General features: G+C 34.0%; 1 protein-coding gene across 23 annotated transcripts in view; it reads right to left on the minus strand.

The window, feature by feature from the left end:
* The window catches only part of PTPRM (protein tyrosine phosphatase receptor type M), a 465,145-nt gene that overhangs the window by 147,145 nt on the left and 290,679 nt on the right, over nucleotides 1-27,321 (minus strand). For 13 of the 23 annotated variants that reach the window (XM_087931095.1, XM_087931094.1, XM_087931093.1 and 10 more), the window contains 2 exons: nucleotides 11,974-12,106; nucleotides 4,086-4,115 (listed from right to left, as the gene is read on the minus strand). In XM_087931095.1, the coding sequence (XP_087787221.1) occupies nucleotides 4,086-4,115; nucleotides 11,974-12,106 (163 nt within the window). The remainder of the gene's footprint in view (nucleotides 1-4,085; nucleotides 4,116-11,973; nucleotides 12,107-27,321) is intronic. The other 10 variants (XM_087931096.1, XM_026699382.2, XM_087931092.1 and 7 more) reach the window with 1 other exon arrangement.

Consider the following 27,321-nt stretch of genomic DNA (forward strand, 5'->3'; position numbering starts at 1 on the left):
AGGGATTATCATGAAACACATGCTTGATAGAGCTCCAGTGATTTGAGACATTAATGGACACTTCCATCAACCAATCTTCCTTCACTCCAAGGCCTTTCAATAGTATGAAATTCTTGTTTGAACAGCTGTTGCTGTTCAAAGGTTACAAACCTGAGTCTAATATCTCTGAATGCAACAGACATGTTGACTGACACTGAATAAAAAAAGCAACTGGCCCTGACTTTTCATACTTCTTTATGGGATGGACACATGAAATGTTTTGAATTTTATTCAGACAAAAATTGGAAAGCATATTTGAAGATTATCCAGCTAATAAAACACTTATAACAGGGATTATGCTATTGTGTCATTTTGTTCCGAGAATAAAATAGAACGTATTTTCTTTTTTGTGCACATGTCTAGTGATTGCTATCTTCATTTCGGCAAAAGATCCTCTACTAAACAGCCTATATCCATAGGATAAAAACTAGTAACATGGAAATCAGGGCACACAACAGAGCTTTCTCGTGCAATATTTCTTAGCAATCTTCCAGTGTTTTCTGGAGCATTCTCAATCCTTGGCAAGCCAATTGTGCAGACTTGCAAAGGATTATACGGGTATGGACGAATATTTTTTTCCTCATTCCTGTAACGTAACCAGATTAATAAGCGATGGATTGGATTTCAGATCCCTTCAATATCAGGAGGATAAAGCAATTAACTGTTTCCTTCAATTTCCTTCTGTAACAGGATTTTTTTGTTAAAATTAAGACCAGGCACTCTTTCAGAAACTCAACTCTGCATTTAGGAGCTGTGTAACAGCAGAAACTTCAACAATGTAATAATTATAGAGAAGCTGTTTGTTTGTTTGTTTTTAACCATAGATAAAAAATAAGCATATGTGTAGAACAACTACATGGGGCATATTTATTGTCTACCTCAGGCTTTAAATCTTAAACTCTTTTCTCCTGAGTATATGAGCTTTGGGATTTTGTTTGCCTTTGAGATTGCTCTATGTTTATGCAATGGTTTTATCTGGCTGCATCCCTAACTTCTAATTTCCTTGTCCTACCAGGCTTGCTGCAGATTATGTGGCCAATGAGGTGGTTTGAGCTGTATTAAAAAGAAATCGTTGAATAACAGTATGGCTATGAACATCACTTGCTGCTTTCCACAAGCTTTCAATACAGAAAATGTTTACTGGGAATCTAAAATACACTGCACCTCATTTTCTCCCTCTTCTCCTGATCTAGGTAAGATGGTAATGGTGCAAATATATGTGTTGAATATGCGGAATGCTTAAGGAACTGGTGAATCAGTAGGAAACTGGATGCGTTTTCAGTGTAACTGAAAGCTATAGGCAAAAGGCAGCATGATTAATTTGTGTAAATATAGGAAATAGTTCAATAAATATGGAACTCAGTTTTTTAGGTAGTAGTATGAAAGGAAGAAACCTGATAGAGAGCCAGCATATGGCAGTAATGAGAGAAATTTCTTGACAATGACCGAATAGCACTTATATGAGTCCTGATATGGTACAACTGATTCTTGAGGAGACATTTTATATATTCTCTGAGTCAGATCATGGGCTCTGTTGGGAGTATAACAGGCAAATCTTGCTCTCATGCTTCAGATCGAGAATGGCTATACATTTATATTCTTCCAGAAACAAAACCCTGCATATGCAGTGGAGTGCAGAGATGGCTTTGAAGAAAATATGCAGCAACTATTAATTTAACATAGATTTAACCCTGGAAAGCAATAAAGTGTGAGAAAGAAATTTAAATTACCCTGCCTTGATTTTCTTTGGTATAAGAGGGAGGGAAGGAAAACTCTGTCAAACTTTCAAAAGTCTGTTTACTGTAGCCTATATCAATGAAGTAGAATTCTAGTATTTCTTATGGTGTCTGTTTCCTGATTTGGTCTATCTCAAAGGTCTATCTCATTTTAGAACCAGATAACAACTTCAAGGATTCAGTACTCCTACAAAAATTGATTTATTGTAGGGGGAAAAAAAGAATTCTGTATCTACAAAAGACAGAAATCAAGACCCCAACATACGGTATTTCTCTGACCCACATTTAAAATCTTAAAACTTTTTCCCTTTTTCTTCCCTACCCACAAAACCTTTTTGACCCTCAATGGACTTTTTCCTATTCTTTTCCTAGGCTTATTGGATACTGGAATGTATCCACTCTACATTTATACTTATCTGATCAGTGTCTAACCAGTTTTTATCCTGAGCTTCTGGTTTCTTCCTTACCACAGGAAATTAGTACATTTTCTTATCTTTCTTCTAGAATAGACACAATTTAATGCCATTTGGTCTCCTCTTGAGTACAAACTTTAATTTTGAAATAGAACTGTATTCACTTCCATGATATAAAGGCAGGAAAATGGGAGATAAGAATGATAAAGAAAAATTTCAAACAAAGTCTGATTACTTGCTGGGAAATATGAAGCAATTCTGACAAATCATATCTCAGATCAAATCTGACTAAATGACTAAAGCTCATGAACAAGACTTTCGAGATTCATTTTCTTTATCTGTTGCGTTCCTTTATCTACATCCTGATTTGTGTGTATTTACCTCATTCCTCATAGTTGTCTGCTTGGAATGGTTCAATACTTCATTAAATCACTCTGAAAACTAACAGTTCAATTCATTATTAAACTACTATTCTTTTCCATAGCTTTTTAAATTGCACCCATTATTTCTCCAAAGAAAATACAACCAATAAACAAATACATCATTTACACTGAAATCATTCTTGAATTTCTACTCCTTAATTTAGAGATACTTGGGTAAGCCAGAACAAGACAATTTCATGTAAGGTTGACTGTATAAATTTCACTGTATAAATTAGTTCATACACAGGAATTATTTTTGTGTTCCCATAAATACGAACACTGCAAGTACCAGTTTATAACATGAAGACTTAAACACATGCAAATATTATGATAAAAACATGCTATTAAATAATGAAATATGTTATAGTTAAAAATCTATAAATCTATTTTTTCTCATTTAAGATTGGTTTAAAAATTGTAAAAATTATTTTAATGTTCTTACAAGAACATTACTTACAATTTCTTACATAAAATTCAGATTTTCATAGATTTATATAGTCTAATATCAAAGAACCAAAAATCATTTATTTATTTGTTGAATTTCTAGTTCTCTGTTTAACCAAATACACAGAATATTTTACAGCTGTAAAAAATACTCTGAAGCTCAAGGTAGCATTTCTTCCTTTTTAAAAAAATTGCAACTACAATTTATTGAGATATTCTAAGAAAACTAAGCTTATATGTTCAGGGTAAACTTGGGCTCTCTGGTCCTTTTCCACTTATATACTATTTCATCATATCATATAAACAATCCTTGTGAATTTCAAGGGAACATTTCTAAACAAAATTCTATCAATGTTTTGAAAAATTCCAAGATGCAGCCTTTCCTATTTTGTGTTATCTTATTTATCAAAATGGTAATCACTTTTGTAAGCCTTGCCCACCTTGGTTTCTTTAAACAAACTGAACTTCACCAAGATAATTATTATTTCACATGGCAATGATTATGGGATTTTAAAATCCAAACTATGAAAAGACACTAACATTGAGAAGGCTGCCTGATGTTATGTGACCCAACAGGATTCCAGCAACACTGTAGTTGTTATGAACAAGATTAAAAATGTAGCGGGTGTACTATAAATGATTCCACATTTTTCAGTAAGGACCAAAAAGTAGAGAACTTTCCATCCCATCCCTCACTTGGGTTCTCATTCTAAATAGGATTGGAATTACTGGTGCAAATATTTTAATTAAAAATATTGAGTCCTATTTTTAAAAGTATCTTTTAGTAATTGTATTTTCTCTAATTGTGTAAAATGGAAAAAATACAATACTTAACACACAGTACGTGGCAAAAGAACGTAAAAGGAAATGGACTTCATTGCAATGACATGTAAATGTTTTGTTTCAAGCAAAGTTGAAAAGTGTTTTGAGTTTCACAAAGAGAAAGGGAATTATTAGAATATACTATTCATGCACAGAAGGACAACATGGCAGAAAGCATGACTCTGATAATGCACAAGTAAGTTACTTACAGGTAATAAGTGTAGGAGTGATAGCTTCTTCTGCCATGATGGTGGAAGGATTTTAGTCAGTGTAGGAAAAGATGAAATGGAAGGAAAGAAAAGCCAAATATTAATGTATGAAAAAATCGAGATGAAGCTAGAACTGGAGAAACAAATGAAAAGATAGCAAGAATGCATTTCATACCATGCACCACATCTGGAAAAGACAGATGATATATTCACTCTTCACAACAGCTTTAGCAGTAAATTTATCACAGAGATTTTTTTAGTAGCCATCAATAACAATTATGTCTTTCACATGCATATAAGACATAAATACAGAGACACACAGATAATTTATATTATAATATTTCCAGGAGAAATAACAGTAGACATTTTAAAAACATAATAATTAAGACATTTGGAAACAGAGAAAATATGTTTTTATTTTGCCAGCTCTTTCTAAATCTGCATTTTTAAAAAAGATTATCTGTTTCATGAATTTTAGGCTTAATAAGTGTTTTAAATAAAGGTGATTATTAATGTCTTATTATGAAGTTCAGTAAACTATTTTCTTTTTAACTATTACATTTCTTCTTTTGTTATGCAACAACTAGACTTTTCAGCAAGTAAAAATAGGGAGTAAATTTGAAAGTTCTTAAACTGAAAATTTTACAAAAGATAGAAACTGAGTTTGGAAAGTGACTGACGCAACCCATAAATTTGCCGTTTATGGAATGTTATGAAGGATCAATGTCTCTACCATTTAATCCTCAAGTCCAATTAATGTTTTTTATTGTATGATTTCTTGCTTTCTGATGCATCACATATACCAAATGTATGTATTAGTTTCTGTACCCCATAAAAAAAGATTTGATCTTCCCCCCTTAATAAATGCTTGTTGCTTTGTTTAAAGTACTTGTGATTTCTGCAGGTTCCTTACCAAAGTTTCAATAACAATTTTTTTCAAGCATAGATTTTCTTCAGTGTGGCTATACAAGCAGTATTATCAACTTCTTTATTAACACGGTGGTGAGTATGAATGGCTACAAACTGTCAGCCATTTTCATTACCCATAATTCCTTAGACATTAGAGAAAATATTAAATGTCGAGTAGCTTGCAGATATTGGCCAGTACTAAAAGGCAGAAAGATGTGATGGGGCAATCAAGGCCAATGGCAGGTGTCAGCTCTGGCAGGTTTGATGGAGCTATAGCACTTATTCAGTTTGTTTTTTTTTATGGAGAACATAGCTCTATCTAGACCAAAACAGCTGATAAGTATAGAAACAAAAACGAGGCTATGCATTATTGATTCTTCAAAGAACAGCAGAAATCTTTCCAATAGAAATATTTCGAAAAACTAAGTAAGGTACAATTAATCATTTTAACTTGCTGCAAGGAAAGGTAACAGAAATATACAAGAGTCAGTAAAATAATATACTGACTTGTAAAACAAAACAAAACAATGCACAGTTCACCATAAATAGGCCTGACAAAGGATTACAGATAATGTTCTAGGCATCCCATTGAAAATAAGGATTTTATCACTCTTCTCTGCATATAGAAATGTTTCCTGATTTTACATTCTTATTTTTCAGTATTGTTTATGCCCAAGAAGTTACTTCCTTAACATTTAACCATGTATAGAGTAATTGTTAAATGCATAAATGTTAACATTCTATTTAAAGGGGAGTATGTTATATGCTTTTCAAAGCGAAAGTTGTTATTATATATTTATTGTATTTTTGAACTGCATACAAAGCAACTCCTTTGTACATGCTGCTGTGCATGATAGAAATATTGAAAGCCTACATCTTGAAGATAATTACATTTTTCTTTTCTTTTTAGACTTCTAAGACACAGCATTCTCAAACACTAATTATGGAAACAGGAATGTACAATTATTGGTGCTACCATAATATACAAATTATTTCAGCAATAAATATAATTATTTAGTGAGAAATTGTTAAATGTTTAGATAAAGAACTCGTCCAAAATTATATTGAGATTTATTATTCTGCACTGAAATGATTGAGAAATCAGCTGCTTCAATTTCAGGAAATGTTTTATACTACCACTTGATATCAGAAAACTGAACACATAGCTTCTCTATCCTTATTTTAAGGAATGATGAATTTTTTATGGCGATGAATACTTCACAGATGTCAAACTACAGACTAAAACATATAGAAGAAAATACTGTTCCTCTTATTACTTAACTTCAGGTAGTCCTCAACTTATAACAGTTTGTTTAGTGACAATTCAAAGTTACTACACTAAAAAAGTGACTTATGACCATTTTTCACACTTACGACTGTTGTAGCATCTCCATGGTCAAATGATAAAAATTCATACAATTGGCAACTAACTCATATTTATGAGTTGCAGTCAAATGATCTCCTTTTGCAACCTTCTGTCAAGCAAAGTAAATTGAGAAGTCAGATTCACTTAACAACCATGTTACTAACTGCAATTATTCACTCAACAACTGTGGCAAGAAATGGGGAAAACTCACTTAACAACTGTCTCACTTAGCAAGAGAAATTTTGGGCTCAACTGTGATCATAAGTTGAGGACTACCTCTACTTAATTTTAGCAAGGCTTACATCATGCCACAGGCAGGAGAATCCTATTATGCCTCTCTAAAACACTCCAACTTTGAAATGTTCCAGAAACTTGTAGGGACAAAATGGTCCCATTGTTACATTAAAAATCATTGCAGGCTGCAAAAGAATACCTGACATGCCGATCAGCTGTGTGGTGGCTAAGAAGCAGCAGAAGCAGCACTGGAGATGATAATGGTGATGAGGCTTGGAGATGTTGAAAGTACTGGCAGTAGGCCTTTTTGAGAAAAGAGCAGCAAATTTATCTACTTTTTGAAAAATGTTGGTAGGCAACACAAGTCTGCTTGGTGAGCCAAATGTTGTGCAGGTCTACTCTATTAACTCCATAGTAGTAGAATAAAAACAATCTTTCCATCTTTCTCTATTTCTTACTTTGTTTTCTGTTACTGTTAAAAATGTTTCTTTATTGTTTTCTGATCTGAAAACAGACTTAAGTATTGTTTGTATAAACCCTTTTCCTGCCCCTTTCTCATTTGCAATAATGAACCAATTTGGGTTTAGATAAGAGGCAGCTGGTGAAATGGCATTATGCCGTATTAACAAGCTTTTGATACGAATTTGAATAGTTTTCCCTGTCAAAAGACAGATGAAAAATGGAGTTGGGTTGGCATAATCTACACAAATCTATGAAAGCCTAAAGTTTTCTGCAGTATTTGCTGATTTGAAATTTCAGTTTGGCTATGTCCTGCTATGTATCATGGGGATACTTTTCTTTAAAAAAAAAAAGTGAAACTCCACTGTTCACGTCAGATGAACTGTTTGAAGCAGGTGGCGTATAATCGAGTGGAACACAAACTTTTTCTAAAGAAGTTGGAGGTTTCTAAGATGTTATAGGCTACATGGCAACAAATAATTTATGTACAGCGAAGAAAAACAGCATTTCCATGTTTTACAGTGCTAACTTAATATAACCTTACACATCGTCTCCAAATCATTTCTCTTAGTTCTACTTCAGTGGTCCCCAACCTTTGTGGGTCAGTGGACCAGCTGCGGCAGCAATGGCAGTGATGGTGAGGAGGAGATAGTTTCTCGTGTGTGCCTACTGCTTGCGGAAATGGAGCTTTGTGCGCTCGCCTACTGCTTGCATGGCCAGGTTCCCAACTGGCCACAGACCGGTACCAGTCTGAAGACCAAGAGTTTTACTTAATGGCTCATCTTAGAAAAAGACAAAGAGTTCATATTTACAGATTAAGTGTGATTATATTCTTTACTTAAAGACTGGTATGGCCTGGTTCCAACAAACTACTAATCACAAGTTGTGGAGACCCACCTATAGGAGTCTTTGGTTCTAACATTATCAGTCCTTCACACATGAAGAAAAAAAAAATTAAATATCAAATTACAACAATTAAAACATAACCAAATGTGGATGTTATGGTGAATTGGCCAAACCTAACTATTCATAAAACATAAAACTTAATGGGATGAGAACTCACTGACTGATGAAGAAAGAGAGCTTGAAATGATCATAGACAGTTCAATGGAAGTTTCAATACAGTGCTCATCTGTTGTAAAAAAAGGCCAACATGATAATAAGGATAACAAGGAACAATATTAAAAATAGAGATGCTAATATTTATCAACATATACATCAATATTTTTATGAATACATAAATCAAAATACTGTATGATCAGGGGACTGGAACAGCTTCCTATGAAGAAAAGTTGTGACATTTGAGGTTTTTGTCTAGAAAGGCAGCAAATAAGAGAAACTGAGGTGTGCAAAATTATTCATGGTGGAATTAAGTCAACAAGCTCAAGCTATTTTTCATTTCCCAAACTACTAGAACCAGAGGCCACACAATGAAACTGAATCCTTGAAGTATCAGGACAGACTAAAACAAAATTTAAAACACAAAAAAGCTTCTTGTAGCTTCTACATAAATCAATGGGGAAAAATAAAACATGACTTTACAACTAATTGAACATGTGTTCACTTTTCTATTTTATCTCATACCAGCAAAGTTTACCCACTTATCTAGAAGAATAAATCGACAGATGACATGAGAAAAGCCTGTTCCTCAGGTTCTTATACTATGGTAGCTCTAGATAATTGTAAGAAAAAGTTCTACTGAAAGCACCTTTTATGTAGTGCTTTTATGTGATGTTGCTATATTACACAGGACAGCCATACATCTCAGTGGCTCTTACTATACTAAAATAACATCGTAAGGAGCTTTTACGACTATTAAAAGTAAACAATAGTTTCATGGCTGTTGACAAAAATAAGCTTTATAATAAACATAAGCTGATTTTCTACTTAATATTACTGTTTTTATGTAGTTTATAAGCAGCTAAGAAATGTGAAAGTTGGCAACAAAAGGAATTTAGTAAATAGATGCTAGCTTACTATGCCATCCATCACACTAATACAGCAATTCTGGGTGGCTTCCAATATAATAAAAAATTAAAAAGTGCTAAAAGAATTAAAATTGGAATAAAAAATAAAAACCAAGATGATGGGTAGCTAGGAGCTAAAAATCTTCTGTATTCCATTGGCCATCCCCAATGTAGCATGCGCCTGTCTTTGACCTATGGAATACGAAGTGAGTCCTTTCTGCTGGAATGAGTTAGGCAGATTAGTCTCATCAGATTAAGAGGGGTCCTCAGATACTCTGAACCCATGCCATATATTGATGCTAACTCGCCCCATGGCGCTGGAGGATCTGACCCAGTGGTTTCATGTTAAATATATTTCGAAGTTCTAATTCTGTTATCAACTCTTTTGTTTAGTGTGGGTCAGCTCTGCTACTATCAACAATCTAGTAATAGAATCCTTTTATACTTTAAAGTTATATCTTTTTATTGTTTTGATTAAGCAACAGGTACTGATATCCCATAGCTACAACAAATAAAATAATAATTATTTTATCTAATGGTGACATTCATCTGTGATGTGAAAAGGAAGCTAAACAATCATAGAAATATTGCTTCACTACCACTATTATTTTATGTTATGGTTCAATCCTTTTTTAAACTATTAAAATAGATCAAATTGAGTTTGATGTCCCATAAACGTATTCATAATCCATCTGCCACCCAAATACTTACTAGAATTATTATAGAATTATCATATATTTCTAAACAATATATGTAATTATGTTGACACACCAACCAGAAAACCTACAGAAATATAATAATGATGATGATGATAATGATAATAATAACAACAACCCTAACAACCCATCTATCAATAATACTCACAGGATACTTCCAATACATAAAGGTAAAAATTACATAAAAAAGGATCAGAAATGAAAAATAAAAAATATATAAGTCAAAAATCTACCTACATATTATTTGTATAATATAAAGAAATGAAAAGGCAGGGGGATACATAGTATTTGCTAAGAACCAGGTCTAAATGAGGACCAATGATATATCCAATATATTTTCAGCTTCCTTTTTATGTGAACCATACTTGCATGCTTCAGTTTTGTAATCCTTCAGAAATATTTCATATGCAATTCTGGCTTGTATTTCATAAAACTATGTATGTTCTGCCATTTGGGAGAAGAACCTTAAATCAATTTCATTATTTCTTTAGGTTGACCAATTAGTTCAACATATTTTCTGGAAATGGATAAATTATTACTCTGGAGAAGCTATGTTGTATCAAAATAAACACAATAAAAAGTCCTTGGTCTAAATACGTAATTTAGATTTTTCCTTCTTACAGCATAGTCTAAATGGCCATTTCATGATGGTTATGTTTATTTCTTCAAAGGAATCAAACTATGTAAAAACTATTTCTATTTATTTATATGAATGAAGATGCAAAACTTACCCAAGATCTAAATATAATACCTGAGGTCTTCTTACAGATGGTCACCTAGTTCTGTCATTACTTTATTTTCAGTTTCTTTATAAGTCCCCTCTTGTTACTTAAATGGAGTGATCTAATATACATCTACATGAAAGATCATGGCTTGAACTCTCCAAAATCTATACTGTTTAAATAATATATATTTAGGAACATTCTAAAGGAAACCACTGAAATCTTTTTCAATGTATAAATCCCATCCATCAAGTATTTTACTAATTAATACCTAAATATAATTTCCATAAAAATAATACAATATATTTCATAGATTTCATGACATTTGACAACAATTTTTTCCCCCCTAATTTGAGATGGTTCTATATTCTTTAATACTTCATATGTAGATGACAAATTTAGATTTTTCATATTTTTTCCTTTTTTTCTATCGTTTCTTTTTATAATTATGTTCCTATATTTTATTTTATTTTGTATAATTGTTTTGGTATTTTTAGTAAGTTTTTTTTGTATCTTTGTCTTTTTTAAAAAACTTGTAGTAATAATAAAAAACCTACGCATACTCTAAATTACTATAAAGATACTGCTTTCAAAGTTCACCTAATGAAGTATATAACATTCATTTTTTACGTTGCCTTAAATAATGTCTTTTTAAATAGTGCCTTTAAACTATATCTTTATATTAACTATTGATATTATTCAAAAGTACCAAAGCCTGATATTTTCAAAATGCTAGTCATATTAATTAGTAATTAAGAGTACAGGATTTTTTGTCCTTACAATACTTGCTAAATCTACCTCAAGTTATCTGTGGAATTAATATTATGCAATCTTATTTTTCCCCTGTGGATAGAAAAATATGAATTTTGAAGGAAAATCAAACAGCAAATTCACACCTGTCCTTTACTTGGATTGAATTTAAAGATTTTCTTTGTATGTTGAAGGAATTGTCCATCTGAACTATTTTATGTCTTTCATTGGATTTCTCTGCAAGTTGTAAAATTAAACCAAATATTTTGCTTATTTTCTATAATTGCTTGTGAAACCTACTGCCCATTTTAGCAAGCAATTTTGCAAGATTTCTATATGAAATTAAATATTCGCCTTACCTTCAGGTTTCAGCAGAGATACTGATAAACATTGTAATGTCATTAGGGCTGATTATATGGCATATTCTGATACATTTATTAAAGTTGGATTATTTCAAAACAAGCATTCTAACATTAATTTTCTTACAATACTATCAAAGAAAAATGTCAGTTATCAAAATTTCATTCAACACTTTCAAACTTTAGGTGTAAAAAATAGAATTCTTTAAAATCATCCATAAAAGAGGTTGGCCAAAAAGTTTGGGTAAGTTTTATTTAAAAATATACAAGAGATTTATATTTGTATGCTCACACACACACACACACACACACACACACACACCAGACATATTATAGGCCAAGGAAATGTTTACTGGGCAAAATAAAATACAATAATTAAGCAAAACAGACTGCATTAACTACTCACCTTTTCTTCATAACTAATACAACTCCAAGGAATATAATGACAAACAGCAAGATTCCTGCAATGATGCCAGCAATTTTAACAGTATGATCTGTTTGCTTCTCTTGTTCAGGATCAGGTTTCCTAGTGGCAGCACCTAAAATCAATATTTCAAAAGAGAAAAGAAAATAGGACAAATAAGACATTGAATGCTTTGCCTATTAGTTTGTTATCATAGGAAGAAAAGTTATCATGGCTGGCAGACATAAAACTTTTATTTCTAGGGCCTGCTGTTGTTTATAGAAAATGTAATTACTCCTAATGCCAAAACAAATTTTAGTGCCAACAGCTTACTGCCCTGTTTTCACAAAGCAATTTGTTATATTTCATATTAGAGGTGTGCCTTCCCAGTTTGCTTTGCTACTTTATTGTAATTATTGAAAGAATAACTACTGTAAGTTTTTATTCAAATTTAATTTGCTGAAATGTATTTTGCAATTTTTTAAACAAATGAAGCACTAATTCCTTAACATATTCACTTAAACACCTGAAAATGTGAGATAAGCTAATTTAGCATGCATTTTACCAGCAATTGTTTTGTTTTTACACAATAGACTTTTTGCCTTTGGAAATCTAAATCTAGGTCACATCTGGTGGGCAAATGACTCCTTCTAAGCAATTTATTCATAAAATAGAAAACAGCTGATGATCATACCACTGGCACCTCACATTTCATATCTGTTTGAATGAGATAACCAGTGCCTTACAGCAGCCACGGTCTTAAGCTTTTGTAACCTCCTCATTACAAAAACAAAACAAAACTGTTCTGTTTATTGCATAATGCATAATATTAGAAACTATGCCTTATGAACATTCATTTTCCTGAAAAATATCTTCAGCATTAATACTGTTAAGGATGCATTATTCAGTTCCACATGTTGACCTCCTTACAGGACTTCTGACATTTTAATCAAAATCTGGCAGTATCCATCATTTGAGGCTCCATGTCACCTTTACAAGGTAGACAAATCATCCTGGAAACAAGTCTGATTTATAAGCTTTCTCATTAAATTTGCTTGGAACTGACATGGATGCGAATGAGAAAAGAATAAAATGCAATTATATTTTAAATCTGGGGAACAACACACAACAGAATCAAGGTCTTTCATTGTTAGAATTAAATGGGGGATAAGAGGGTGGCAGCCATCATTTGCTTAGACAATATGTTAATGTGTATTTATGAGATAGATTTTTAAAAATTACTCAACATCTAATGATGTCAGACTTTCAATGCCATTTGAAACTTTGGAAATAGAGCAAGATATAAGCATAAATAAGTAACCAATAAATGAATAAATAATTTTACACTAAAGCAAGCAAGAGTCAGGCTTATAAAATCATGCTTACTAGCTTATAGGAATGATTTCACAAATTAATTGAAACATTAGTTAAACAACTACTATTCATTTTGTGCCTAATAAAAGATTGAGCTCATTTTCAATCTGCAGATACAATAAATAAAGCCTTTCTTCATTGGAAAATTCCCAGAACCAATTATATATCAACTTGACAAATGAAGACAACATTGAGGTTGCTAACCAGAACAACTACTTTTACTTTGATTGTCCCAGTATTAGTAGTTTCTTACATGGCACATCTCACAATTTTTATCAAGTTTTTTGTCATTCCTATGATGAAGAGGAGGAAAGCCAGGAAAATACTGAGAGAGCCAGATGTTTTACATGTGCCAAGTATGAAGAAATAATGCTCTCCAGATGGTAGTATTTTACTACTGGGCCACAAAAATTTACATTGTCAATGTTTTTACAATGTCACCAAGCTATAGTTATTTTTACTACAGTCTTTCTGTTTTTTATTTCAACACCCAACTGTGTTTATACTATGGCCTTTGCTGTAACCTTACACAAAGATCAGCAATGGAGGAATGTGGTCCTATCCTAGAAAAGTACATCAGGAAAACAAGCACAACCACAAGTCAAACTATTTTAAATCAATTTAAGTTTGTCTTTACAGCCTTAATAGAAACAGAAAGGTTCAACAGGACATAAGGCCAAATAAACAAGTATTTACCACAGTCTTCTTCCATGGTCTCTAGATGTGATAAACTATCAATACTAGTAGCACGTTGCTTGGAGATGCTGAGAGCTTAAGGCAATACATATCAAAGGCACCAGGTGGAGGAACTATTGCCTGCAATTGTCACCAATAAAGCTTATTCTGATGTCTTAGGAAGCAATAGCAGTCTCATGCTTGCTAAGCCATATGAACTCTTACAAAATATGGGCATTATGTAATCATCTATTAGTACTATGAAACTATAGCTTCATTACATGTAATGTAATTGGAATGTACAGTTAAAGCCAGAGATATGAAAATGATTTAATATAAATATATTCTAGTATAAAACACTAATATATTACATTACACCAGTGTATATAACCGCATCTATTTTTTCTGCTATGCTATTTTTTTCATGTCCGTTCTTTCAGAGCACATTGGTTTCACTTTAATTTTTCCTTTAATCCCAACCAGAAGTGGGTCAATTTCTTTTCATTAATGTTAAATGCACTTTTAGTGCATTTTATCTGCCCTTTTAGTGATGTCTTACACAGATGTTCCTATCAATATCACAATGCCAGCACGTTAGAGTATTTTTAAAAATGAACATCATTGACTGAACAATAGTCAGTTTCAAAGGCTGGCAGATCCTGGTATTAACTGGTCCAAGGTAGTTTTATTCTATTTTTCTTTTTCTTGCTACAACTTTTCACCTGCGTATTATGGAAATGGATAAACATCCATGTGTTCTTTCACACCTTCAGAACTGTATATTTTTACGAAACATGTAATGAAATTATCATTCAGAGGGCAGGATCCAAGTAATACCACTTTTCAGTGTCTATCCTTAACTCATACTGCTAGTCAGGTTAGGAAAATGAATGTTATACTCTTGTGTGATAGCTGCATTGTGATTAGGAGCATGGATTCATATAAAATAGGACTGGATTAATTTGTCAAATAGTGGTGTGTAGTTTTTTTTAAATTACATAATTCAAGGGGTTTATCAGAATGAAACAGTGTCTTTAAAATCAAGAATTTCCCTTTTGTAGCAATAAATTATCTTGCACACTTGCAGCTCCGGTGTTGTTGATGCAGAAATTGGGTCAAATGCTAAAGAGTTCAATCAAGACATCAGTTAAAGAAACTCATCTGTATTTTCAACTGGGAACAAACAGGAGCCCTAAATCCTAAAAGGTTGTATTCGGGACTGAAGACTGATAGGGAGCTTGGAATATGAAGGTGGAAAAATATTAAAGTGTTGAAGAGAATAAAAGGAAGATAAAAGCCATATAAATTATAGTTCTCCCCTAACTCTCTGTGCATTCATTCCTATCCCACTGATGCTATTCTGCATATAGAATTCAGGACATCTAAAGACAGGGAAGGGGGGAAGCACTTACGGTATCTGTGTCAGCACACTAATTTCATGAAATGTGTAATGTATGTCATGACACATTTGATGCAAGTTGAATTACCTGTGTCATTTTTATGATGATACATATAATGGCACCGTGGCTTTTATTGGCATGTAACCAGTAAAACAGAGATAGATAGAATAGGTCCTATGCCAACAACACTGGGAAACTCTTAAAAAAATTATTTCCTGGTAGGATCAATATAATGTTATGATAGTCTTAAAAAATTTAAATTGGTGTATGGAAGCTGACAGTTGTGAATTTTTTCTCTGTTTGGTCTGGATACCAAAAGAACAAGATAAACAGCTTAAGAAAAAAGCATTTATATATCTACTCAATGTAACTTTAATTCAGTCTCAATACCTTTAGTAGAATAAATTCCATTTATTTTATTATACTTTAACCAAAATACTTTTCTATTTAAGTTTAGCTATTTGATAAATAGCTTTATGGCCGTCTGACTGTAAGTAGTGTACAAACTTTAAAAAGTACAAAAACAAAAAAGTAACATCAAAAGCCACAAAAAAACCTAAAAACCTCATAATATCTAAAGAGTGTGCTTAATTTCCATCTTAATATATTTGATATTCATAGGCTTCATATTGGCAGCCCCAGATCCACTGACCAGATAGGAAAGCCTTCTAGAAAGGTCTGCAACATTGGGGCCAATCTGACCAATTTGCGTAAAGATCATCCAAGGGGTGAGCACTATAACAGAAAAGATTCTTCTCCTGGGTCCAATCAGATGACAACATGCAACACGCACTTCACACTGTCGATCCTGAAGCTGACATATGTGTAGCCATATTTTATTTTATTGTAGGTTTTGTCTATTCTTTTCTTAGCTTTCTTTAGGTTTTCTGCAAAGGAATTTAACGGTGCTTCAAATTTGCCACATTCTAGCAACTGGAAGGGGGGGGTTGTAGAGATAAGGGGGGATGTTATGGCTAGTTGGCATTCCTTCTGGTGGGAACTGAGAAGGTGCCTGCAGCTGACAGAAGGTGGAGATTGGAATCATCGGACTGATGGACTGAGAACTGATTGGAGAATGAGACTATGGGGGGGAAGTTTCAAACTTTTGCTCTTTACTAAGTGCAATTCCGAAGTATGGCCAGAATTGGAATTGCACCAAGACTTTGCCAATTGGATATGTTCCTAATAAATAAACTTTGAAGAAAATTTTATTTTATTTTTTTATTTTGGGGATATATTACTTGGACCTTGACACATACTGGACCTAATGGGATGGTTAGAAGTGATTGGAAAGAACCAGTCCCCCAAATAACCCAATATAATGCCATATAGGGCTTTATAATTCATTACCACAATCTTGAATTGAACCTGGAAGCATACTGATGATCAATACAGCTCATGGAGCAGAGATGTACAGGTAGACTTCGACTAACAACAACAATTGAGCCAAAAATTTATGTTGCTGAGCAAGACAGTTGTTAAGTGAATTTTGCTCCAATTTATGATCTCTTGTCACAGTTAAATGAATCATTTCAGTTGTAAAGTTAGTAACAGTTATTAAATGAATCTGGCTTGCACATTGACTTCGCTTGTTAGAAGGTTGCAAATGATCCTAGGACATTGAAACTCATAAGTATGAGTTAGTTGCCAAGTATTTGAATTTTGATCAGATAACATGGTTGTAAGTGGGAAAAATGGCCAGAAGCCATATTTTTCAGTGCCATTGTAACTTCGAATGGTCACTAAATGAGGAGTTGTAATCAAAGACTACCTATGATGTCTGCTGATCTAAGTGTGCTTCGGTGGTGGGATTCAAAAACTTTTACCACCGCTTCAGTGGGCGTGGCTTTGTGCGCATGCACACACTTTGTGTGCATGCGTGTGCCAAACATGCACTTTGCACAGGTGCAGAGGCATTTGCACAGGCGCAGAGGCGTTCCAACTCACTCCCTGTAAGCCTGCACTCTCTCGGTCGCTTCAGCAGCTGCTATGTGGCACTCTTCTGTGCCACGCAAAGCAGCTGCGCTTCAAAAGCAGAAGATAAATGTGAGTATGGGAGCCCGGGCAGAGGGTGGGCCCAACAGCAGAATGGCGGAGAGAACCGGTCAGTCTCCACTGCTCATCGCCACTACCGGCTCGGCAGAACTGGGCTGAACTGGTAGCATACCACCACTGGTATGCTTGTAACTCTCTGTGCTGCCATATTTTGTACCAGCTGATGCTTCCAGATTTTTCAAGGGCAGCAACATGTTACAGCAATCCATGTGGCAGGTGACTGAGCATGACATTTCCTCTTCCAAGAATGGTCACAACTGGTACACAACTTGAAGCTGTGCAATGGCCCTTAAAATAGAGATGAATACTGCCCTATAGTTGGCAAAGATTAGCATAGTAAAATATGCAGGGATTCCTTTATCTTTACCATCAGACAATTTCTGTTCGAATATCCTCCAATTCTTCTTTAATTTTCCTAGGAATCACCTCACTTTCTGGATAGAAGTCAGTCAAAACTTGTGCTGTTTAAAAGTAAAAATCAAAGCTTCCAATTTGTCCCAACGAAACGGAATCCTTTTCTGTTTTAATCTCTCAGTCAAAAAAGAATACTTTTTTCTCTTATGCAAGATTCTATCTAATAAGACTTCCTTTAAGAACAATTACATCTGTATCCCTGGTCTTGTATAAAATGCTGCTGTAAAACCTCATGTGTCTTACTGACAAAATGCACAAAACTCTTCTTTCAACGTTTCTTATTCTCACAAATCTTGTATTTATTCTATATACTTATTTTTTACCCCTGTATCTTCCTTGTCTATTAAAAAATGCTAAGACTTTAATAAACCTTCATTTAATATTTTCATCAGAATCCTCTGGGATTACTCTAAATCTCAAATAAAATTCCTTCTTTTCCAATTCCAATACAGCCATATTATTTAGCTCTCTTTCCAACCTTCTGTCTGTAACTTCTATCTTATCCTCCAGAATTTCCAGGTAATGAATTATGTCTGCTTTGCTATCATGGCAGGAAATCCACCGATTTGCCATAAATGGATAAAAGGGAAAAAATGTGGAGAAAAAAGAATGGAAAAGATGAAAATCTGTAAATATTGAGGGAAAACTTAGCTGATGAGTACATGTTCTCCAGGCTAGTCAGGTCATGTTTTCTGTTACTAGCAAGAACAAAATATTTTCTAATTCAACTTCTAGCAAAATTGGAGATACCAGTATAGCATGCTTCAGCAACATTATAGGATCCTCTTAAACTTCTGAAGCAATATTTTCGTAAAAAATGTAAAAAATACAAAAATGTGCAAAGCCTCATATATGAATACATTTTTGGCTAATGCATTCAAAAGTTTGCATGAGCAAAAAGCTGATGGTATGATCTACATTTTATTCCATACATATAAGATAAATATTCTGACATGCTATTGAAAATTGTGTATAACCTAGTAAGTTTGTATTGTAAATTCTTCTACATGCACAGATACCTTAATTGTGTTGTACTCTTACCTTTGAGGTTTTTATCTATATTGTTACTTGTAACAATTGATAAAGAAGACAACATGAGTTCTCTAACCTGATATGTAAGAAGCAGAGAAAATAGTGGTATATTAGAAATAATCTCATGCACACTTATCTTTGTCAGAAGGACAATTATTTCGGTTCCTAAGATATTAACAGATATGTCAGGTCTTTATTAGATGTTGTCTGCTAGGATCCCATTTTATTAAAAAATATCTCTGGAAGTTGGTCAACTATCTAAATTACAAAGAAGTTACCAAGCCATCTCCAGATGTAATTATTTATGTTCCCTATCTGTTAAGGAGTAAGTAAAATGTTTTACTGAGCAAATCTCCAGACCATTTCAACTTTCTGTTAAGAAAAGTATAAAAGGATGACAAAAGTCCCTTATGTTTTAAACTCTAGCATAGATCTAAATACTGTCCTAAAGGGAGTTGTCTGCTGCCATTTCATTATGGTACCTTGCAAGCTGAAGGAATATATATTGGTATATCATTTTCCTTATATCTTACACTATCTTAATATTTATTCAGTAAAATCATTTTGGACATTTGTGCCTGCTGTCTCTGAACTCTAAAAAACCTATCAACTATCATCTGGCTACCATAATTCAGTAGGGTATGAAAATCTTTCAACTTATTTCTTTTGATGATGTCAAACATGACGTCCAGGTAACAGCACCAAAATTTAGGTTTTGAAATGCACTGTGTTCTAATTTGCACAGGGCTGTTTCTGCAATGACTCCTGCAATGTCCTTTTTATTTGCTCAGATATTTTTCTTTTGAACATGAAGAAAGTATGTTGACAGTACTGGAGTAGTTCCATGATTTGTTTCCTGATCTGCTAGGTAGGGAGGGTGGATGTAAATAGGGACACTATGTCAAAAGAGACCACGATCTTGTCAATAGCTACATTTAAACCTTGTAGTTGTGTCAAAAATTGTATGGATGATGTGACAATGTCATTCAAGGGTGGAGTCAAGAAGCTTAAGCACTGTGCCCGCCATTTAGTCAGGTTGTAAATAGGAGAATCCCGTAGTGCAATAGATCTGAGTGAAACTCCTATTTTGTGTATCTTGGAGAGTCCATAAAATCTCTCTGGGGCGGCATCTGTTCCTTTCATTTCCCACCATTCCTTTTCCATTATATAGTTGTTTTGTTTAAATTTAAGTTGGCTGGGATAAGCCTTCAATTGTGTGACCACTGTTCTCATCTCTGATGTCTTTGCTGGTGTACATGCTAAGGAATCACTGAGCACGGTGAATGCTCTTTTAATAATCTTTGCAGTTCATCACCACTATTGAGCACCCTTTATCTGCTGGTAAAATAATGCCCTGATCTTGTTTCATGGCTTTTATGGTGCATCTCTCCATTGGCCTGAGTGTATTGCATTGATTTATGTGTGACCAGCATTGCCGATACTTTTTGTCTGATAGCATGTTTTTCTATCTCTTCTATCTCTACTATGTTGAATATAGATTCTGCTATGAATGCTCTTGGTGTGGTGTCTGAGTCTCGCATGTTAAACTCCTCATTGCATTCAAGTATTGTAATTTGTATTTTCTTCTGTATAATGATGTGCTGCATCTCACTACATTTTTCCTCTCTTCTCATGTTTGCATTTATGAGTGCACTAGAAAGTTTCCATATGCTCTGCTCTACTTCACATGACCAGGAGGGAAGCTACTTCACCATTATTCTGATCAGTCATCATTATTTTGAGCCCAATGACTTTTTTCTCAATGTTTGCAGATAAATTTTTATGGATTCTTTTCTTGCCACCTTTAGGCTGGATCCAGCACATTTTTAAATGCATTTTTCAACTAGTCCTCTGGCCAAACCAATTTTTTGCCACATTATGACCAGTTTTCAGAATTATCCCGATAATGAATTAATCCTTTTTTACGTAAATTATTTCCAAAATTCTACTGGATCAGAAATAATAAAGAAAGCGCTTTTCTATTTGCCTTTTACTTTTGTTATAGTCTTACAAAATATCTATTGCTAAAAAATATATGGTTATAATAAAGATCTCTCTTTAATGAAAGACAGCTTTGGAACTCTGGACATTCAGGTTAATTGTAATTAGGATGAATAAAAACACTGTATCCCCTTATTGCGTATTTCACAATAAAATAGTGATAAAATAATCCCATAATTGTCAAGATTTATCACACTGACTTATCAGTTCTTCATTTTATTTTGCAAAGAACTGAAAAAGGGTTATTTTACTATTAATGGTTTTGTTGCCAGCAGAAGATATGCTAGTCCTAATATCCTTCTGAATTATTCACTAACTGCAGCTATTTAGTTTATATTTATTTGTGCTCTATATAAATAAATATACTTATTTTGGGAAAGTAATTTGACCCAGTGGTTCTTTTTTTCTTCCCCTGTGGGGTAGGATAAAGAGCAATTCTTGGACAAGGGAGAAAGGAAACAACTAAACCTATAGCAACTCTATATCCACTTAGCATTTTCTTATAACTGTATTGTTTTACAGATGAAACAGCCACTACAGAAATGACAAATACAACACATAAAAGAACAAAAAAGGGCAATAAATCACTAGTGACACTATGGCCTATTAAAATGCATTCAGCTGATGTTGCAGAAAAAACACATTTTCTATTCACTTTACATTCTGATCTACAGAATTCAGAAACTCTTGTGTGTGTGCGTGGGGGGAACCAATGCAACTAATGCTGGAGTTCTAATGTAGCGGATATACAGGTAATAAGGTTGGCGATAGAGCCAGGTCTGACAATTGATGGGGCCTGTCTGTGGAAGTTTATGTAAACGTAGATACTACACATGAGAGCTGCTCCATAATTTCTATTTATTTGCTATGAATACCTGTAGTAAATGCATAGTACAGGCCACGGGTGTCAACTTCATTGCATCATGTTGCCATCACGTGAGGTATGTTTTTCCCTTCACGCAGCTGGGGTGGACGTGGCCTGCACATGATGCACCTGGCCTGTGGACTGCCAGTATGACACCCCTGCTATAGGCAATTCTTTGATTAAGAAGGTCCAACTTAAATACAACCCAGGCTACCTATTACTAAAAGTAGCAGCTGGTGTTCTCCTTCCTTGAGCTGATGAATTGCTGAATGCAATGTTTTCAGGAACGGCTGAAGTGGCAGTTTTTAATATACAGCCTGTTTCCAACACTTCATGAAAAGCACTGAATTCACATTCAACAGTTTTATCAGCTCAAGAAAAAACAGCATCTACTATTGTTAGTAAATCCATTTGTAAGTACAAGTTCCAACTTACATACAAATTCACCTTAATGACAGTGTTAGGAACAGAACTCATTCTTAATCCAGGACTGTGTCACAGAGTCCTTCTGTATATATCCAATTCAATGGGCTCTAATTCTCAGAGAGTGTCCACTCCTGCCTCCTTGGCCTTTAGGCAACCCACACACCAGCAAACCTAGGTAGTAGTCCCAGTTTGCTTTCACACCCTCCCCATGTCCATTGCTGTTCCTCACTATCAGTAATAAACTGGTTTTTCTTAATTACAGGTTGCTTACAGTTTCCTATACAGAATAGCAAAACCCACAACCCTTCTTACTCCCAGAACTCTTCACTGCTAACTGCTCCAAAACCAACAACAGACCACATCCGCATGCTTTGCTATAGGGCTGTTATAGCTGCAGGGCACCATCAGCCTAGGTGCTAACTAATCTCAGCCCTCTCACAGACTGCCTGTATCAGCACCAGCCCTGGAAAGCCACCCATGGCTTTCCTAGGATGTTTTATTGGGCTCCAAGTATCTAACATATGTCTCTAAAGGCATCAAGATTTTTACCATCAGGAACATGGCACCTTGACTTAGTTTCAGATATAATAACCTAAAGTATTTAAATCTTTGGTTCCATATTTTAAAGATATACCTGATAAACAGAATCAGACAATTATACATTAAACTATCACAATAAATAAAGGCAGAGGGAAAGATCAATTTTTATCAATATGTACAGCAATTATTTTTTATTGTTTTAAAGCAACAGGTAATGATTTTTGTTTTTCTGAGAAATTTTATAAATATTACATAGTTTTATCCTTCAATTGGTTTGCTCAGGCAATTGAAAATGTTAAAAAAATACCTTTATTAGGTATCCAATAAAATTATGTTACCTTATGAATGAGTGATTTCAGATCTTGTAAGAAAACTGAAAAATTGTTGCAGCATTAGTCTATTACGTTAGTTCTTCCAATTTCAGCTAACAGCCTGCTGTTTAAATGAAAAACTGGAAAGATGCCCCAGGAGCAAACCATATTGCATAAAAATTAGACTGAGCATGAATCAGAACATATGTTTTTTTTCTCCCCAAACTCAGAACAAACCCATTGTATTCTGGATGGGCGATGATTTGATCGACCAAAAAAGAATGAAAGAAAAAAAAATTGTTCCAAGTTTCAATCAAAACAAAGTCCCAGGGCAAGACTGCTGTACACATATCGCATCCTCCTTCCCCAAAGCAATACCACTACTCATGTCCAACCACAGCAAATCTGCCCAACCTTTCCTTTCCAATCTACCTTCACCGACCATACCTGGATTTTATGTGTTCTTATTCCCCAAAAGAATTGTCTCTGAAACAACTACATTTTGATCTACATCTGGATCAAAATAACCTCATTTCACTCTGTATCTGGCTCAACCTCCATGTTTCACTTTAAATGAAACTGCTGAAAACAGTTGCTCCATAGAAAGAATGATTCATGTATGACCCTGTTTTACATATGCCAAATTTGTACCGTGTTTTACTGCATGTGGCTAGTTAATGCTATCTGCCACTCTTTCAAGCAGAAAATTCACCCTAATATACAAGAGAATAAAAGTGTTGGAGCAAGAAAATAGCTGTACAGATGCACTTGTATTCTGACAAATCAGTTTCAGTGGAGTAAAGTGATTTTCTACTTGGCATCAGACATCTGACTCATGAAAGGTGGACATTTGTTTTAAATTAGCCAAAATATTTGAAGATGTAAGTAAATATTCCAACTTGAACACTTAACTTAAATGGAAACGGTGCAATAAAATACATTATTCACTTGCTGTAAAGTGGGCAATCTAGGGTATATGAATCTAGGACTGATTTCTTTTTCTATTTGGGAATATGAGATAGTTGGTATTGAAAACAAGAGTGGTAAAAGCCCAGGAGGCTTTCTCTTTAATGGTATCTTTTTCTTTATTTTGACACCCTTTTTTCAACCCTTTTTTTCTCAAGCAGCAGAGAAGGGACTCAGGATGCTAGTCTTTTAACCTGAAATATATGTGGTAGTTGATTTTTGAGCAAAATCTAAATTTAAATCAGTGCTTCTCAAATGTTTCCTTCATTAATCAAAACTGCTTATCAGAAAGTCCTTTTTATACTTACCCAAAAATCTTTATTTAAATATCTCTACTGTCATTGAGTAATGGGTTTGTATATTGTTATATATTTACTTTTACCCAATTTTGGATAAACTCTGCTTTAAATCTTCATAAACTCTGCTTTAAATTTGAAATTTATTATATAAATTACATTATTATATTGTCAGCCTCAAGATCTCTTCGGGTACCCCAACTATTATCCTTTATTTCTCCCTTAGTATCTCTACTACTAGGCTTACTTCTTTCGGCTGTCATTAGCAACGGGGGAGGGGTAATTGTGGGGGAAGAGAGCTGGAGGTGTTTTGTTCTTTACTGTGGGCAGAAGAAGGGGGGATTTCTTCTTTCCAATTTTCCATTTCTTTCCTAGCCTCTATCCTTTTGCGCAGCTGCGAGGTCTTATCAAAATATGTCAAGGTCAACGGACAGAGGCCTCATCACTACCTGAAGATGCTCACATGATCATATTCGGACCTTTTAATTGGCAGAGACTTCTGGACTTTGGGGGGTGGGAACAATTCCATTTCTTTGTATGTGTGATCTGCGCGCCAAATTCTCACTTTCGGAATTCCATTTGTAGCTTCCTTTTCATCTTCCAGTAAAAGAAGAACTTTGCTCTGAACCATGGAGTCTGAGTATTTCTTTCTTGGATTTTGAAAGGAGCACATACCGACATATATAAATTGAAAACTAAATGATTAATGCCAAATGCAGTCCTCTTGTCTTATTCTTGTTGAGGAAGGTTCAATCATAGACCAAGGATCTTTCAGCAAAATCAAAATTATTTGCCAGATATTGAAGGTATTTGCAAAAGTTTAAAATAATGTCATTCTTATTTTTTGTTTGTTAAAATAATGAATTTTTAAAATGAAAAATGGGTTGATGGGTTTAATATTATTTATACATGATTCAATAAACTTTCTATAAATATATCATTTTAATATTTAAAAGCAGAAATGGGTCTTGAAAGCAAAAAGTTTAAGAAAACCTGATATTTTTTGCCAAATTGATAATTGATAATTTGTAGATTCTTTATTAAATAGTGAATTAATAAATATATTGCTACTGTTATTATGTAAATATATAATAAATGCTTTCAAGCAGGATAAAAATATATGTTTAAACATGATAGGAAATGCTTATATTAGCATATATCATAGTTTTAATACTTATTAAGTAATATTTCCAGCTAGCAAGCATTTCAACACACTTTATATTTACTATTCTGTTTTGGATTGTTCAGGTAGCCTCATGTAATTTCAAAACAATATATATTGCTATAATTCAGAATTTTATATTTCTAACAAAAATGTTATAGTTCTATAAGTCAGGAAAAGTATGCTAATCTTCCTTTTTATTTTCAATTTTTCTCAATTCCCATGGGATTGGGGCAATATAATTGGAGTATAAACATATAAAAGGTAGATTGGAAGGAAAAGGTGTTGAAAGATGGTTTCAAAGAAGGATGTCATTTTGCAAAGCAATTGTGCAAAAGGTAATAGTGATAAAATCAGGGGTGGGATTCAAACTTTTTAACAACCAGTTCTGTGGGCATGGCTTAGTTGGTGGGCATGGCTTGGTGGTCATGTGACTATGTAGATGTGGCTTGGTGGTCATGTTATTGGCTGGGTGTGGCCAACTCAATATCACTCACATCGAAGCACGCATCTCCTCGCCTGGCCTCTCCTGACTGTGGGGATGCTGCAACAGTCGTAAGTGTGAAAAATGGTCATGTCACTTTTTTCAGTGCCATTGTAACTTTGAATGGTCACTCCACACAAGCAAAATATCAGCAAAGGAGGGGAAAAAAACTCCAGAGACGTTCCTGAGACAGGAAGTCTAGTCCTGCCAAGAATGTAATAAGGGTTAACTGAGAGGCACTTTCTGTAAGCAACACCAGAATGTTTCCTCCCTGCCTTCCTTACAGGATTAGGCCAGTAATTTCTTCTAACAACCGGTTCTCCGAACTGCTTAGAATGTTAACAACCGGTTCTACCGAATAGGTGCGAACTGGTAGACTCCCACCCCTGGATGAAATGCATCACTACATAACACTTTCTGTGGCAAATACCACTCACTATAAATAGAAATTAATGAACTTTTAAACTGGGATGCATTTTTATAGAAAGGGAACGTTTCAAAGTAAGAGATTCTGGAAAAAAATTAGCTCTGTCCATAGTCAAAGGTAACCACAGAACGGACAAATGATGTTACTCACATTATACTGTTATTACATGATATAAATTACATGCTGTACATTGTTTGAATCATGATGTGGCTGACACGTTACATTGTGGATTGTTCTAGATTTCTATGGCTCTTTTTATACTATCTTACACTTATAGTAGTTATTCTACTGGACCTCTTACTTTTGTTATCATATTTTATAGTGAGGTCTGGTATGTAAATCTAGCCAACCGCAAGTAACAAATTGTATTAGTGTTATTTATGTGGTATTTCTATTTTATATATACACGTTACAATAGACCTTTGTCAATGTAATGGAAATGTATGAACTTTCTGGCCTATTTTTTAAAAATATTTATAAGTATCCAAGGTCCCTAAATATTTTTTTCCCAAAGAGCCTGCAGTAAAGCCCTACTAATAGTCGGGAATGAAACAGAATATTAACAGATAATCAAATGGAAAGAAAGAATTTCTGTTTCATTGTTCATTAGATTCTTCTTTCCTATAAATTCCATCCCACTCAACATAATTCCAAGAGACACTAGGAACAAAGACATTCAGCATCTACTTCCCTGATATGTGAATTGCTCTTTAATTTCAAGTTTGCATATGTATGTATGACAAAGCCCTGAAGTATGTATAAGCTGCTGGAATGTCAGGCAATGACCTTATTTACAGTATTAGGCTTTAAAGGAATTATCCCAATGTTCAAACACACAATGAAACATGCAGTCCAATTGTTTGCAACCATGAATAGGTGTTCAACTTTTCAATATCTAGCAAATGATCAACAGATGTAAGAGT

The sequence above is a fragment of the Pseudonaja textilis genome, chromosome 3 (assembly GCF_049901715.1).
Source record: "Pseudonaja textilis isolate UNSWEBS1 chromosome 3, rPseTex1.2, whole genome shotgun sequence".
Taxonomy (NCBI): domain Eukaryota; kingdom Metazoa; phylum Chordata; class Lepidosauria; order Squamata; family Elapidae; genus Pseudonaja; species Pseudonaja textilis.